Genomic DNA, 15,375 nt, shown 5'->3' with positions numbered 1-15,375 from the left:
TGAGAACCACTGCTTTACCTTCTCCTCCTTTCTTGACACCATCTGCACTGGGAGATCTCTAACACATCCCTTTCCCGTGGCCCCTGCGCTTTTCTCCTGAAAAGGCCACCACTAAGAGCAATGCCATGCGTTGGGCAGGTGGTCTTAACAGCCCCTCAACCGCCGGAAATCTAACAGTGTGGGGGCACTCTCCTGCAGTGCTACACCTGTGGGACTCAAAAACCTTCCCTGTTGAATTTCCACTTGTGCAGCTGCCAACGACACAGGGATCCGGGGGGGGGGGGCGGGGAAAGCAAAACAAAACTGGCATGTAGATTCAAAAAGGTGGTGCTTATTCACCCTGCAATTTAATTAACCGTGGTGGGACAGACTCGCGCCTGCGATTCCTGGTGCCAGGTCTCTGTGGGCTTCTCCTAAGGCAGGGGTGGACAACTCCCAAGAGACTGCGATCTACTCACAGAGTTAAAAACTGGCAGTGATCTACCCCCTTTTGGGGGGTTTGGGTCAAAGTTGTTGAGCTTGTTTTAGGGAGGAGGAAAGCCGTGTTTTGAGGGGCTTCAGGTCAAAGTTGTTGAGCTTTTTGGGGGGAGCTAGTGATCTACCAAGCAGGTGCGGGTGGTTCGAATCCCTGCAACGGGGTGAGCTCCCGTTGCTCTATCCCTGCTCCTGCCAACATAGCAGTTCGAAAGCACGTCAAAGTGCAAATAGATAAATAGGTACCGCTCCAGCGGGAAGGTAAACGGCGCTTGCGTGCGCTGCTCTGGTTTGCCAGAAGCGGCTTAGTCCTGCTGGCCACATGACCCGGAAGCTGTACGCCGGCTCCCTTGGCCAATAAAATGAGATGAGCGCCGCAACCCCAGAGTCGTCCACGACTGGACCTAATGGTCAGGGGTCCCTTTACCTTTACCTATTAGTGATCTACCACAGACGTCCAGTGATCTACCAGTAGATCACAATCTACCTGTTGGACGTGGCTGCCCTAGGGCACGGGTCACTGAGGCTAAACTGTGGCCTTCAATCGGGATGGGCACATGGCACTAGGCTTTCCCTGCAGTGAGCAGGGCGGCTGAGAGCGAAACTGGACTTTGCATGGAGGCGGGTGGAACAGAGATAAGATAAAACTTTTGTTCCCAGCTCTTGAGAGCCTGGGAGAAAGTGGGGGCAGGGAGAGAGCGAGAGCGGGAGGGTGACTCTTCCAACAGTCTTTTGTGAGGTGTGGGCTGATGCCCGGGTCTTTGTGGGCAGGGTGGTGGTGGTGGGGGCACGAGCGGGAACCGAGTGGCTCAGATGTGCCGTCATCCCTCTGGAATTTGAAACCTCCCGTGCTCAGCTAGAAAGAAAAATCGCCTGCGTTCTCCCTCCCACATCTCTTCTCTCAAAACCACTCTCCTTCCTTGAATGGCTAAGTTTCACTCTCATGCAGGCCACCCTCCCTGCCCCCTCCTGGGTGACCGTTTCAAAATCACAGCTCAGCCCTGACTCACTCATCCTTTCCCTTGCCTCTGCCCTGCATCATCGCATAATGAACAAGCTCCCCAGACAGGTCCTTCTGACTGTGCCATTGGAACAGTTTCAGCATCTGTTTCCTCTGTTTGTATATATCAATATCTGATAAGGGGGATGATCCTCCCCAGCGGTACCTGCTTGGCTGGTAAAACTAGGTCCTTCTCGCCTGCTTTCGGCTCCGACGCAAGACTGTCTGAACCGCAGCTTACCAAGGATCTGTCCTGGAAAGAACTGGCTGCGCAAAACTTCGTCCTGCAATGCAATAGGAGATGTATAAAATCCCTGAACCTCGCGGCTCACTCCCAGGGTGGTGAAAATGGTTGGCATCCGTGCCCAGCTATTGTCCACAAACAGAGACAGCTACTTGAATCGCTAGGAAGATCTGGAGATCTTTATCTCGTTCTGCAACCCTTCCACCACACCAAAGATTCCCCAGAGTAGCTGAAAAATTACCAGTTTTAAGTACAGTGGTACCTCTGGTTATGAACTTAATTCGTTCCAGAGGTCCGTTCTTAACCTGCAACCGTTCTTAAACCTGAGGTACCACTTTAGCTAGTGGGGCCTCCCACTGCCGCTGGCGCGCAATTTCTGTTCTCATCCTGAGGTAAAGTTCTTAACCTGAGGTACTACTTCCAGGTTAGCAGAGTCTGTAACCCGAAGTGTTTGTAACCTGAGGTGTTTGTAACCCGAGGTACCACTTATTCACTTTGCCTCTGAATATCATAGAGCAGTGTTTCCCAAACTCTCCAGCTGTTTTTGGACTACAACTCCCATCATCCCTAGCTATCAGGACCAGTGGCCATGGATGATGGGAATTGTAGTCCGAGTACAGCTGGAGACCCAAGTTTGGGAAACTGCTGTAGAGCAACTTCTGTATGAGGAAAGGGAGTTTTTGGTTTAGAGAAAAGGCAAGTAAGAAGGGTAGGGTATAAATAATAAAAATTGTTGTTGTTGTTAGGTGGCATGAGAGAAGGCTATTAAAGTATGCCAGGCATTGGGGAAAAGTTTTTCTCCCTCTGTCATAATGCTAGAACTCATGGACGTTCAGTGGAAAATATCAGACGGATAAAAGGAAGTCCTCCTTCATGCGGCGCATAGTGAAAACTGTGGAACTCTCTGCCACAGGAAGAAGTGATTACCACCAACTTGGGTAGCTTTAAAGGAGGCTTGGACAAATTTGGGCAGGATAAGACCATCAGTGGCTGCTAGCCATGCTCTGCCTCCATAGCTGGAAGCAGTTACTGGATACGGCAGGGTGAGAAGAGTTGTCCTGCTAGCAAGTTTCCCACAGACATTGGATTCATACCTGACAGGTGCTCAGCATGACTTGGGCACGCCCAGTGTCCCAGGGTTTTGTGCTGACCAAGCGCCGCGACACAGACCCATTTTTCAGACTGGGACACCGAGGGGAATCGCCTGGCAGAAAACGATGGTGAAATAGCATGCCATGCCTGCCGCAAGAGTGACAGCTTGTGCAACCAATGCAGCTCTTCCTGTTTTAATAGTGCCTTGTGATGACAGTCAGATAGGCGGGGCACTCTCTGAAAAACGATGAGCGATGATGAGGAGAAAGGGTTAAAAAATGACTGCACAGTTGTTCACCAAAATTTCGCACTTTCACATTGGCCAGGGCAGGTGATAGTTTCACTTGTGGGCACTTCCTGTGGACATACCATTTTTAAAATTTATTTTTGCAAGTGAATTTCCCCCCGTTAAACTTAATCTTTACATATGAATTCCAGATTCCAGATTTCTTAGACATTTCTCTTTATATTCCTGCCCTTTCCTGCTGTTCCTAACCCCATCCAATCCCATTTGTATACTGCATTCTAATAAATCAAAATTCTTCTAATTTCAAATATTCTTCTATTTCAAATATTACCAATTTTCTACTGCTGTTCATATTCCAAGTTACTGTGGACATACAACTTGCAGGCCTCCTGTTCTGCCAACAACAGAAGACGGACCATCACTGGCCTGGCTGGGCAGAGGCAGGGCAAGGTTCCTCTCCACCTGCCCTTCATCGATTGGGCACATTTTAGGGGACCCCAGGCCAGGTTCCTCGTGGTTCCTTGAAAACCTCAGCCCTGCTCTCTGAAGGAGTGTCTCCACCCCCATCATTCAGTGAACCCCCATCGTTCACTGAGATCAGCACCGAGGGCCTTCTGGCGGTTCCCTCACTGCGAGAAGTGAGGCTACAGGGAACCAGGCAGAGGGCCTTCTCGGTAGTGGCGCCCGCCCTGTGGAACGCCCTCCCGTCAGATGTCAAGGAGATAAACAACTACAGTCATACCTCTTGTTATGTTCGGTTCAGGTTACGTCTTTCCAGGTTGCGTCCTGCGGTGACCTGGAAGTACCTCGGGTTAAGAATTTAATTCGTTCTTAACCTGAAACCATTGTTAACCTGAGGTACTACTTTAGCTAATGGGACCTCCCGTTGCTGCCGCACGATTTCTGTTCTCATCCTGAAGCAAAGTTCTTAACCCGAGGTACTATTTCTGGGTTAACGAAGTCTGTAACCTGAAGCGTCTGTAACCTGAAGTGTCTGTAACCTGAGGTACCACTGTACTGGAAAGGGTTATTTCAGGGTTTCGCCACTCGGGCATGCGCAGACGCTCAAAATGACATCACACGCATGCGCAGAATCGGCGAATCGCAACCCGCACACGTGCAGACGTGGGTTGCGTTCTGCTCATGTTGCGAACGGGGCTCCGGAACGGATCCTGTTCGCAACCAGAGGTACCACTGTATCTGACTTTTAGAAGACACCTAAAGGCAGTCCTGTTTAGGGAAGTTTTTAATGTCTGATGTTTTATTGTATTTTTAATATTTTGTTGGAAGCCGCCCAGAGTGACTGGGGAAACCCAGCCAGATGGACGGGGTGTAAATAATAAATTGTTGTTGTTGTTATCACTGCACAGCCAGGCTGTGGCCAAGACGTCTGTGCCAGATTCTTTCGGCTGGGTGGGAGTGGGCTTGATCAAATTGCATCTTCTCTCTCTCCCTGCTTTTTGTGATCCTCTGATTTCATATTCCGGATGTGTGGCTGTCATATTCCCCCGCAGTCATAGGCATTTCTAAGCTCGGAACAGTCTAATCCTTTAAGCCTCCCCGAGTAAGAGAAAACATTTCCTCCTTTTCACCATCTTCCCACGTCTTCTCTCTCCTTCGTTTTCTTGCTTCCTCCCCACGCTCTTAAAACACAGCCTTGGCAAACCCAGTGCCCCCCAGATGTTTCGAAGCTGCCCTCCAAAACATCAGCAGGGCGCCAGGTTGACCAAGCCTGCTCCGAGGGAGGGAGGGCAACCCAGATCTTGCGGCCTCGCTTCCTCCTCTTTGTGCCCGTGCCAGGAAGTTGCAGATTCTCTCCTTCCCCTCCTGGATTTGGGCATCCTTGGCTGCGCCCAGCTCCTTGGCAGCAGGGCCGGCGTTGAAAGGATTCCTTTGGAAACCTGCTCCTCTGCTTGAAAATAGTAATTTCGAGCCGCCGCGAGAGAAATCCACGCGCCGCCACTTGCTCCAAGCTGGCCCATGCATAATGGATGGGGCTGTGGGTAATTATGTTTCCTCCCAGGAGAGCCGAGGAGGGGATCAGTTAGTGGATGAACACGCCAAGCTGGCAGCCAAAAGATGGCACGCGGAGGTCTGCCTTTCACCTCTCAATCTCGCACCTCTGGTGCTTTTGCCTCCCGACACGAAGGGAAGGCGACAGATGGCCTTGGCTGGGAAGGAAGGAGTTGGCCGCAGTTGCCCTGGATCTGGGACGGCGGGGGCAGAGAAGCCTGCGACTCTCCAGCTGTTGCGGAACTACAACTCCCATAAGCCTCAGCTGTCGGTGGGAGCTGATGGGAGTTGGAGTCCAGCAGTGCCTGGAAGGGCAAAGGTTCCCCAGCCCAGGTCTAGAAGGAATGAGATTTTTTTTTTTAAATCTGCAAGCTGCCTTATGTTCCTGGCAGGGAAAATGGCGGGGTAGAAATAAATATATAACAACAACAATAATACGGGACGCAGGTGGCGCTGTGGGTTAAAGCCTCAGCGCCTAGGACTTGCCGATCGAAAGGTCGGCGGTTCGAATCCCTGCGGCGGGGTGCGCTCCCGCTGCTCGGTCCCAGCGCCTGCCAACCTAGCAGTTCGAAAGCACCTCCGGGTGCAAGTAGATAAATAGGGACCGCTTACCAGCGGGAAGGTAAACGGCGTTTCCGTGTGCGGCTCTGGCTCTGGCTCTGGCTCTGGCCAGAGCAGCTTCGTCACGCTGGCCACGTGACCCGGAAGTGTCTCCGGACAGCGCTGGCCCCTGGCCTCTTAAGTGAGATGGGCGCACAACCCCAGAGTCTGTCAAGACTGGCCCGTACGGGCAGGGGTACCTTTACCTTTACCTTTAACAACAATAATATACAGTATCAAGGGTGGGGAAGCCTTTTCTGCCTGAGGGCCACATTAGCCTCCTGGGGGCCACATTCCAGAAGATTATCATTGCTATTTCGTCCATTTATATCCTACCCTTCCTTCTGAAGGAAGCCAGATAGAAGAGTCTTGACCTGAAGACAAGAGGTTTCTGCATGCAACAGTGCATTCCTCTCTCCACCCAGGCAATGAAGTATATTTATCGCCATCCAAAGATACTTGGATAGCTCAGTTGGTTAGAGCATGGCGCTAATAACGCTAATAATGCCAAGGCTGCAGGTTCGATCCCCGCATGGGACACCTGCAAATTCCTGCACTGCAAGAGGTTGGACTAGATGACCCTGAGGGCCCCTTCCAACTCTACAATTCTACGATTCTGTGATTCTATACATCCCAAGCAGACAAAAGCACTGGAGGGAAATGTGGGGCAGGGCCCTGAGGAGTTTGGCCTGGGGATGCCCAAACTTTTTTCAAAGAGGGCCAGATTTGATGAAGTAAACATGCGTGAGGGCCAACCAAGGTTGCTGTGCTTTTTTTAAGGATTTTACCCCAGGACAGATACTGCCACAGGGGCCGGATTAGGCCCCCAAAACAGACTTTGGACATGCCTGGCCTAGGGAGTACAGTGGTACCTCGGGTTACAGACGCTTCAGGTTACAGACTTCGCTAACCCAGAAATAGTACCTCAGGTTAAGAACTTTGCTTCAGGATGAGAACAGAAATCGCGTGGCAGCAGCAGGAGGCCCCATTAGCTAAAGTGGTACCTCAGGTTAAGAACAGTTTCAGGTTAAGAATGGACCTCGAGAACGAATTACGTTCTTAACCCGAGGTACCACTGTATTTTGAGAGCCAAGCAGAGAGGTTTGCAGGGCCATATTTCACCAATACACCTAAGGTTCCTCACCCCTCCTTTAATTAGTGCTGAAGATTGCCAACGTTTCCCCCTTGCCTCTGCTCCTGCGCCTGTGAGTGCCATTTGATCTGCTGGCTTTTGAAGTGATTCTGCTGATCGTCCTGCCGTGAAAAGCTTTGCTTTCAGGTTTCTGCACTTTGGGATGCTATTAAAGGCACAGCAGCAAGATGGGTCAGGGCTTTTTTTTTTTTTTTTTTAAGCCTGCTGTCGACTCTAATTTCATTTAAAAGTGCTCCTCATGCGTTGCCTCATTATCCCTATGTACATTATTCTAACAGTTCTGTGAAGTAGTAGTTATTATCCCCATAATGCAGAAGGGAGCCGACGCCGATTTTGTGCAAGGCTGCCCAGTGAGAGAATGCACGAAGTCTGAACCAGAAGGAGAGAAACATACATAAAAATTGAGCCCCAGGTAGCCAGGACAAGGGTTCTAGTCCTGATGAAGTTTCCACTGCAAGGGAGGGGACAAGAGCACACTTTCTCTGTGGGTTGAGGGTGTGTATTGCTTCCTTTCCCTTCCTGATGGGCCTTGCGCAAGCTTCTGGCATGTGATGGGCAGAGCCGGGATGCCCTGTGCTATGAAAAGCCCCAGAGCGTCTGACGGCAGTGACTAACGACAGGGGTTGTCGCCTTCTTAAGCAGGAGGAAATTGAGCAGTGGGCGCTTTGCCTGGCAAGGAAAAGTGATGCAAGCACACACAAACACACATGCCTTCATTTGTTTCATTTCTCCGTGGCAGGCCAGTAAAAAGGTGCAGTCACAGAGACCCAGCCTATGGTGAGTCAGGCCAATGCCCCATCTCAGACGCGGGTGGCGCTGTGGTCTAAACCACCGAGCCTCTTGGACTTGCTGATCGGAAGGTCGGTGGTTCGAATCTCCAAGATGGGGTGAGCTCCCGTTGCTCTGTTCCAGCTCCTGCCAACCTAGCAGTCTGAAAACATGCCAGTGCAAGTAAATAAATAGGTACCACTGCAGCAGGAAGGTGAACAGCGTTTCCGTGTGCTCTGGCTTCCATCACAGTGTTCAGTTGTGCCAGAAGCGATTTAGTCCTGCTGGCCACATGACCCGGAAATGCTGCCTGTGGACAAACGCCAGTTCCTTTGGCCTGAAAGCAAGATGAGCGCCGCAACCCCATAGTCGCCTTTGACTGGACATAACCGTCCAGGGGTCCTTTACTTTTTTTACCCATCTCAGTCAGTATTGCCTGCCCTGACTGGCAGTGACTGTCCATGCTTTCAGGCATAAAGGTAAAGTTAAAGGGACCCCTGGCCATTAGGTCCAGTACTGGCCGACTCTGGGGTTGCGGCGCTCATCTCGCTTTCTTGGCCAAGGAGCCAGCGTACAGCTTCCAGGTCATGTGGCCAGCATGACTAAGCCACTTCCGGCGAACCAGAGCAGCGCACGGAAACGCCGTTTACCTTCCCGCCGGAGCAGTACCTATTTATCTACTTGCACTTTGAGGTGCTTTTGAACTGCTAGGTTGGCAGGAGCTGGGACCGAGCAATGGGAGCTTACCCAGTTGCAGGGATTCGAACCGCCGACCTTCTGATTGGCAAGCCCTAGGCTCTGTGGTTTAACCCACAGCGCCACAGGCATGGACACCCCTATTTTCATCAGAGAAAAGTTGGAGGGTATGCTTTTTACCCAGACTCTGTAGAAAAGCCAAGTGTGTTTGTGTACGCATGTGCGGTTGGGCGGGCGGGAGAACAACTCAAAGGGTTGTTTGAACACTCTCTTGAAATCGTAAACGCGCCTACTGGCCAAAAAGGTCAGTGACCTTAGCTTAACCGCTGGACCTCGTTCTTTATTTTTTTTCATAACAGGGGCCTGTAAGCCAGAAACGTCCCATGCACCTCTGCACACACACACACACACACACACACACACACACACACAGAGAGAGAGAGAGAGAGAGAGAGAGAGAGACTCACACTCACATTCTGTAGCCATCAGGCCTCGCTCTCTTCAAAGCGCTGAGGAGAGATGAAAGGCAAAATCCCGGCATTCATCCCCTCTCAGGGCTGCCTTCACCCTTATGCTTAAAACATCAATTGTGTGCCGAAGAAAAGCTGCGCATTACAGGCCGTATGAATTATGCACGCTGAGCTCATTCGCCTCCATACATCTCTATTTTGCATAATTTATATCGCTCCTTGCTAATCGCGGCGAAAGGAAGGCAACCTGGCTAGCGGGAATCCTGATCTGCGCCTTCCGAGATTTCGACGGCGGTTCACCCCTATGCTTCCGAGTGTTCAGGGCTAGAAACTTGGCGGATAAATATTGATTGCTTGCAGCCATTTGTTGCGTCGCAAACAATTCAGGACGGGAGTGGCAGATATATATTTGTTGAAAACTATGATAGCTGAGATTCTCCTGGTGCCCGATGTGCCTGATTTTGCACAGGGCAGCTGTGCGGTGGATGACGTCAGTCTGAACGTTTTAGCTTTAGTTGTTTTGTTTGTGCTTTTACTTGGTGTTTTATCTCGTGAGCCGCCCTGAGATCTTGCAGTGAGGACAGTGCATAAATCTAATAAGTAATAGAATAATAAATAACAGTGGAGCCCTCTCTAATCAATAGATTGCCATCCCTAGAACTAGACTTATGTGTTCTCTCCCTGCTCTTTTCCCATGGCCAGGAATTCCAACTTGGAAGAATGCTTTGCCCTCATCCTTCCCCAAAAAGTCCATTCCCTGAAACTGCAGCAGGATGGGTGCGGTGGGGGCACCAGGGGAGAGCAGAAACCGGGCTGCTTTCTTTCCCTCTGTGGTGTGAATCACAGTCCATTCAACCTTCCTATCTGCCAGTACAAACCCCCTGCAATTGCTAATCTGCAGCGTAGAATTAAGGTGCCACCTAGTGGTTGAAGATTGGAGAGTAAGAGAAATAATAATAATAAAAAACACCATGTAGAATCCCGGCCAGTTAAAGCCCTGTTCTGGGTTTACACGAAAACATAAAAAGAGCCTGATGGATCAGGCCTGCAGCCCATATAATCCAGCATCCTATTTTCACGTGGGATCACCCAGGGAAATCTGCAAGCTTGACCTGAGCCCAAGAGAGACCCTTCCCTGCTGCAATTTCCACTGGTATTTGGAAGCTTTGCTTCCTCTGGCTGTGGAAGCAGAGCACAGCCATTGTGGCCGACAGCCACTGAGAGCCCTCTCCTCTATGAGATGCAGGGCTGTGTGTTTATAAGAGCCATGAGACTCTTAATCTCAGGGCTGCATGTTCAAGGCCCACGTTGGCCAGAAAGATCCCTGCATTACAGAGGGTTGGACGAAATGACCCTCATGCTTCCTTCCAACTCTACAATTCTACGATCACAATTCAGCAGAAACAATAACGGGTCTTGCGGCGCCTTAAAGATTTAGACATGTATTGGGGGCATGGCACTTTGCGGACTAGAATGCACATCGTCTACAGTGGTACCTCTGGATGCGAACGGGATCTGTTCCGGAGCCCCGTTCATATCCTGAAGCGAACGTAACACGCAACTGCGCATCTGCATGTTGCGTTTCACCGCTTCTGCACATGCACATGACGTCATTTTGAGCGTCTGCGCATGCGCAAGCGGCGAATCTCGGAAGTAACGCATTCCGTTACTTCTGGGTCGCCACGGAGTGTAACTTGAAAACCCTCAACCTGAAGCGTATTCATCCCGAGGTATAACTGTATTGCATGAATTGTTATCTTTGGATGAGAGGGATATGTACAGTGGTACCTCGGGTTAAGAACTTAATTCGTTCTGGAGGTCTGTTCTTAACCTGAAACTGTTCTTAACCTGAAGCACCACTTTAGCTAATGGGGCCTCCTGCTGCTGCCACACGATTTCTGTTCTCATCCTGAAGCAAAGTTTTTAACCCAAGGTACTATTTCTGGGTTAGCGGAGTCTGTAACCTGAAGCGTATGTAACCTGAAGTGTGTGTAACCTGAAGCATACGTAACCCAAGGTACCACTGTATAGGCACATGGGCAGAGGTGGGGGTCCTCTGGCTTTCCAGATGTTGCAGAGCTCCAGCTTCCTCGCAGGCTCAGTTTAGCGTAGCCCATGGCCAGGAATGATGAGAGGGTTATGAAATGCCATTAAATGAAAAAATTACAGGCCAGGAACTAAATTATGGCTTAAAACCTGTGCAAAATCAGCACGGTAAGCATTTGCAGCATCAGTAATTGGAGACCACACATTCATCCTGGCATTTGTTGAGTAGATTTGACCCCTGTAGTGGAAGTAGAAAACCATTGTGTCCGTTCACACCCAAATAGGCTCGAGCTGTGCGTCTGCCACACTCAGCTCTCTGAAAACCTCAGAGTTCCTTTTCTAGCCACAGTTGTTCAGAGGGGAGGCTTGAAAACAGGTGAGCCCCACTTGGAAAGCTGAAATCTCAGAAGCAGCAGTTGTTGAAAGAGACTTCCAATAACCAGAGGCCTTGCCCCATCCCCATGTTTGTAGGAAATTGTGAAAAGGAAAGAAACCATGCTTGAAGAAAATGTTCCATTTAACATTTGTTAAAAAACCCGAGGCATTTTTGTTGGGGATTGTAGGGAAAGACCTGCTGAAAAAGCTGAAAAACATCTTCATGTATGCGACAAAGGCCGCGAGAGTTCTGGTAGCACAAGGATGGAAGACTGAAGAAACCCCAACTAAAGAATCATGGCAAGAAAAATTGATGGACTATGCAGAACTGGCAAAACTGATATATAAGCTACGGGACAAGGATAACTGTGACTTTAAAGATGAATGGGAACCCTTTACAAAGTATCTGAAGACGCAACAAAGCGAACTGGGCTAAATAGTTTGAGGATCTATACAACTTTGTAACATGCAGAAAACAGCAGTCTCCTAGAAACCAAAGACTGGAACTGAGGGAAGTCGGGTTTCTCTGTGGGAGGGGGGAGGGAGGAAAAATGGGGGGGGGGGGAAACAAAGATGATACGTTTTTGGATAATATGTCTTGTTTTAATTTTGAATAATAAAAAAAGAAAACCATGCAAACGCTCTCTCTCTCCTTTTTTTTTTTTGCGTAAGTTATACAGGTAGCTGAATTCGCCTTTACCTGTTGCACAGTTTGGATTACCTTGGTGCAGGATTTATTTTTTTAAAGAATGATTTTCACCTTTGAGATCTGCTTGGTGGAATTGGGTGACTCCAGGTACAGATGACAGTTGTGTGGCCATCACTCTCAGGCCTGCTTTTAAAATTGCGTTTTGGTGCCAGCTCCACGCAGACTTATCCTTTGACCTGGGAAGGAGCCCAGGAGGGGGGAAGCTGCAGCCTTCTTGATATTGTTGGACTACAACTCCCATCATTCCTAAGAACATAAGAAGATCCCTGCTGGATCAGACTAGTGGCCTGGCGGAATCTGGAGAGCTGCATCTTCTCTGCCCCTGGGTGCCACAGCAGTGGATTTTCTGAATGTTTGAGGGGGGTTTTGATGTCCTGCGTACGTCAGAAATGGGGAACTTGTAGCCTGCCACATTTTGCAGAACTACAACTTCCTTCACCTGTCATGGCTGGATGCAAAGGAATGGTGGGAGGCACCAGCTGGGGAAACCCCAAAGAAACCCTCAGGGGAAGAAGGCCCAGAGCCAGTTATTGATTCCGGGACAGCGGTGTCTGGTCAAAGGGTGCAGATTGGGAGGAGGAGCTGTCCAAAGCTGAAAATGCAACAGGGTTTTGTGAGCAGGAAGAGGCTGGGACAGAGAGCAGTGCAGAATCAGAGGCAGGAGAGGAAGAGGGCTAAGAGACTGAGTTGAGGCCGGCTGCTGGAGAATCCAGGGAGTCCCTCCATCCTGCTGCAACCAGCCCGCCTTCCGCCTGATCTCCCAGAACATGCAGAGAAAAGAAGAGGGCAGAGCAAAGAGAGACAAGACGATGGAGCCTTAGGCTGTTGGGGAAGGAACCAGGGAAAGGAACCTTGGAGAGGAGTGGGAAGGTGGGAACCTTGAGTCCTCGCAGCTGCCTCATTGGGGAAAGACCTACTGGGAAGAGTTGCTGGGATCATTCTTCTTCTTCTTCTTCTTCTTTGGTGTTCTCTCGTAACCGAGTAAGGTTGTCTTCCATAAACACAGTTAAAACAGTGAGTCCGTAAGTGACTGTGGAGACCAATTCTGGATCCACACGTCCTTCCACAGTGGGGACATAGGTTTCCAGGCGGAAGTTGATCACAGTGTGGATTTGCCAAGCGTGCCTTCCCCTTAACTCGTTTCTCCCTTTCGTCCTGAGTTTGAGCGTCTTCAAAACCCACGACACCTTTGGTAAAGACTGTTCTCCAATTGGAGCGCTCGCAGGCCAGTGTTTCCCAGTTGTCAGTGTTTATCTTACTTTTTTTTAGATTTGCCTTCAGAGAGTCTTTAAACCTCTATTGTTGTTCTCCAGCATTATGCTTTCCATTTGTAAGTTCGGAGTAGAGTAGCTCCTTTGGGAGACGATCATCAGGCATCCGCACAACATGACCCTGCACTGTTTTGGTTTCTTTGAATAAAGAGTTAACTTCAATGACACTGGGTATTTTTTTTCCTGACATACGACTGGCTCCAGACATCACCCCTGATCTTGGCCATGGCACCCAACAACACCTACAGGAACGAAGCGCCCCCACTCCTGAAGCAGCCTGATGCGCAACACATGTTCAAATGGGCCTCCGATTCACAGCGTTGCTTTCTTTCTTTATTTCTTTCTTTTGTCCAGATAAGCCCAACATGGAAGGGGCAGGCACCACAGGGGGGATCATTGGTGGCCTCATTGCGGCCATCGTGGCCGTGGCCGTGGTGGCCACCGGCATCCTGATCTGCCGCCAGCAGCAGAAGAACCGGATGGATCGCGAGGAGGACGAGTGAGTGGCTCAGTTTACTCGGGGCTGAGGGCCAGGATCCAGATAGAGCGCAGGGGGGCTGGGAGATGGGCAACGGGGCACGGCAAGAAAGGGATAACCTCTCCTCCTCATCCTCCTGCCACGGTTGGTCTGGGTTCAGATTGGGCAGGTGTAGTGTCACTGGTGACTAACACCACAGGCTCGCACAACTCTAACTGAAACAAATGAAAATGGTTTAGTTCATTAATAACAACATTTATTTATTTATTTAGACATACATACATACATAGACATACTTACATACATACCTACCCCGCCCATCTGGCTGGGCTTCCCTGGCCACTCTGGGCAGCTTTCCTACAAAATATTAAAATACAGTAATCCATCAAACATTAAAAGCTTCCCTGAACAGGGCTGCCTTCAGATGTCTTCTAAAAGTTTGGTGGTTGTTGCTCTCTTTAACATCTGGTGGGAGGGTGTTCCACAGGGCAGGTGCCACTACCGAGAAGGCCCTCTGCCTGGTTCCCTGTAACTTGGCTTCTCGCAGAGAGGCCCCAACAGAGAATCAATATGGTGGGTCTACAATGCAGGAACAGTGACCCAAATTTCTAGGGGATTGGCTCAGCCTTTGCCAACTTGGTGGCTTCCAGATGTTTTGCGGTCCAAAATATCTGGAAGCCACCACCATCTCCGATAGAGGTGTTGACAATAAAAAAAAATAAACATGGAGGGAAAGAGAGTAACCTATGAAGATATTTTAGTGAAAACTGAGAATGGGTGGAGACTAAAACCATATGATAATATAAAATATGTGTTTACGGGATGGCTACAATATCACCAGGTGAAAATCAATAAACAGCATTTGGAAAAAAAATCTGGAAGCCACTAGGTTGGCGATGGATGTAATTATTTCTGCACTTTTCCGTCTGCATTGTTTGCCTAGGTCCTTTGCTATTCCTTTATAATAGGCTCACCGTTTTGATTCTCTATCGCAGGGGCTCTCTGGTCTGCCAGATGTTGTTGGACTTCAGCTGCCACCAGCCATTGACCATTGTCCAGCGCTGAGTGGGCTTTTTTGGGAGATACAAGTCAGCAACATCTGGAAGACCAGAGACTGGGTGTCAACAAACCTTTTAAATCTGGCCTACCATCTTTTGAGTAGGTGGCCCTTTTCGTTGGCATCTCATTACCCATTGGGGTGCAAATCTGAACTCAGATTAACACCCACTACCTAGAGCAGTGGTATTCAACCTTTCGGAGTCCATGGCTCCCTTGACCCACCTAAAGCACATTAAAGCACATTATCTCCAGCCAGCCAGCCAGCCCTGGTAGTCAGTGGTTTGGCAGTTTACATCCTCACCTGACCGTCTTCCTTCCTGCCGTTTTTGCAGCCAGGAAGGACCACCTGCCTACAAGCCGCCCCCACCCTGCCAGTTGTCTGACGAAACAGAACCGGTAAGTATCTGTGGCTTGAAGTAGCCAGGATATGCTCCTGACGCACGGGGTTATTTTTTCAGTCTCTTGGACTGGTTTTTGGGGGGACAAAATTATAACAGTGTCCCCATGCGAATTTCAGATCCCAGGTGATAACTTCTAGGGTAGAGCTGGGGCCCGGGACCTGGGTAGGACCTGTACCAAAGGGAGATGGATTCAAATCTTCCCCAGCTCAGCTGTAAAACTCACTGGGTGCCATTGGGCAAGGAAGGCTCTGTCTATTTGACCCTGGTGTTAATGATGGC

The 15,375-nt window shown here is 49.7% G+C and overlaps 1 protein-coding gene and 1 long non-coding RNA gene across 3 annotated transcripts in view; one reads left to right on the top strand and one right to left on the bottom strand.

Annotated features, from left to right (window-relative positions):
• LOC307221424 overlaps positions 1-15,375 on the bottom strand; it is a 137,067-nt gene that overhangs the window by 91,096 nt on the left and 30,596 nt on the right. The window contains exon 2 of the long non-coding RNA XR_013841398.1: positions 10,606-11,584. This is a non-coding gene — a long non-coding RNA (uncharacterized lncRNA). The remainder of the gene's footprint in view (positions 1-10,605; positions 11,585-15,375) is intronic.
• Positions 1-15,375, top strand: part of NECTIN2 (nectin cell adhesion molecule 2) — a 97,091-nt gene that overhangs the window by 75,088 nt on the left and 6,628 nt on the right. For both annotated transcript variants that reach the window (XM_079985584.1, XM_079985586.1), the window contains exons 6-7: positions 13,513-13,657; positions 15,028-15,091. In XM_079985584.1, coding sequence (XP_079841710.1) covers positions 13,513-13,657; positions 15,028-15,091 — 209 coding nt within the window. The remainder of the gene's footprint in view (positions 1-13,512; positions 13,658-15,027; positions 15,092-15,375) is intronic.

This window comes from Podarcis cretensis (assembly GCF_951804945.1).
Source record: "Podarcis cretensis genome assembly, chromosome: 8".
Taxonomy (NCBI): Eukaryota; Metazoa; Chordata; class Lepidosauria; order Squamata; family Lacertidae; genus Podarcis; species Podarcis cretensis.
This window is presented reverse-complemented; position numbering and strand designations above follow the sequence as displayed.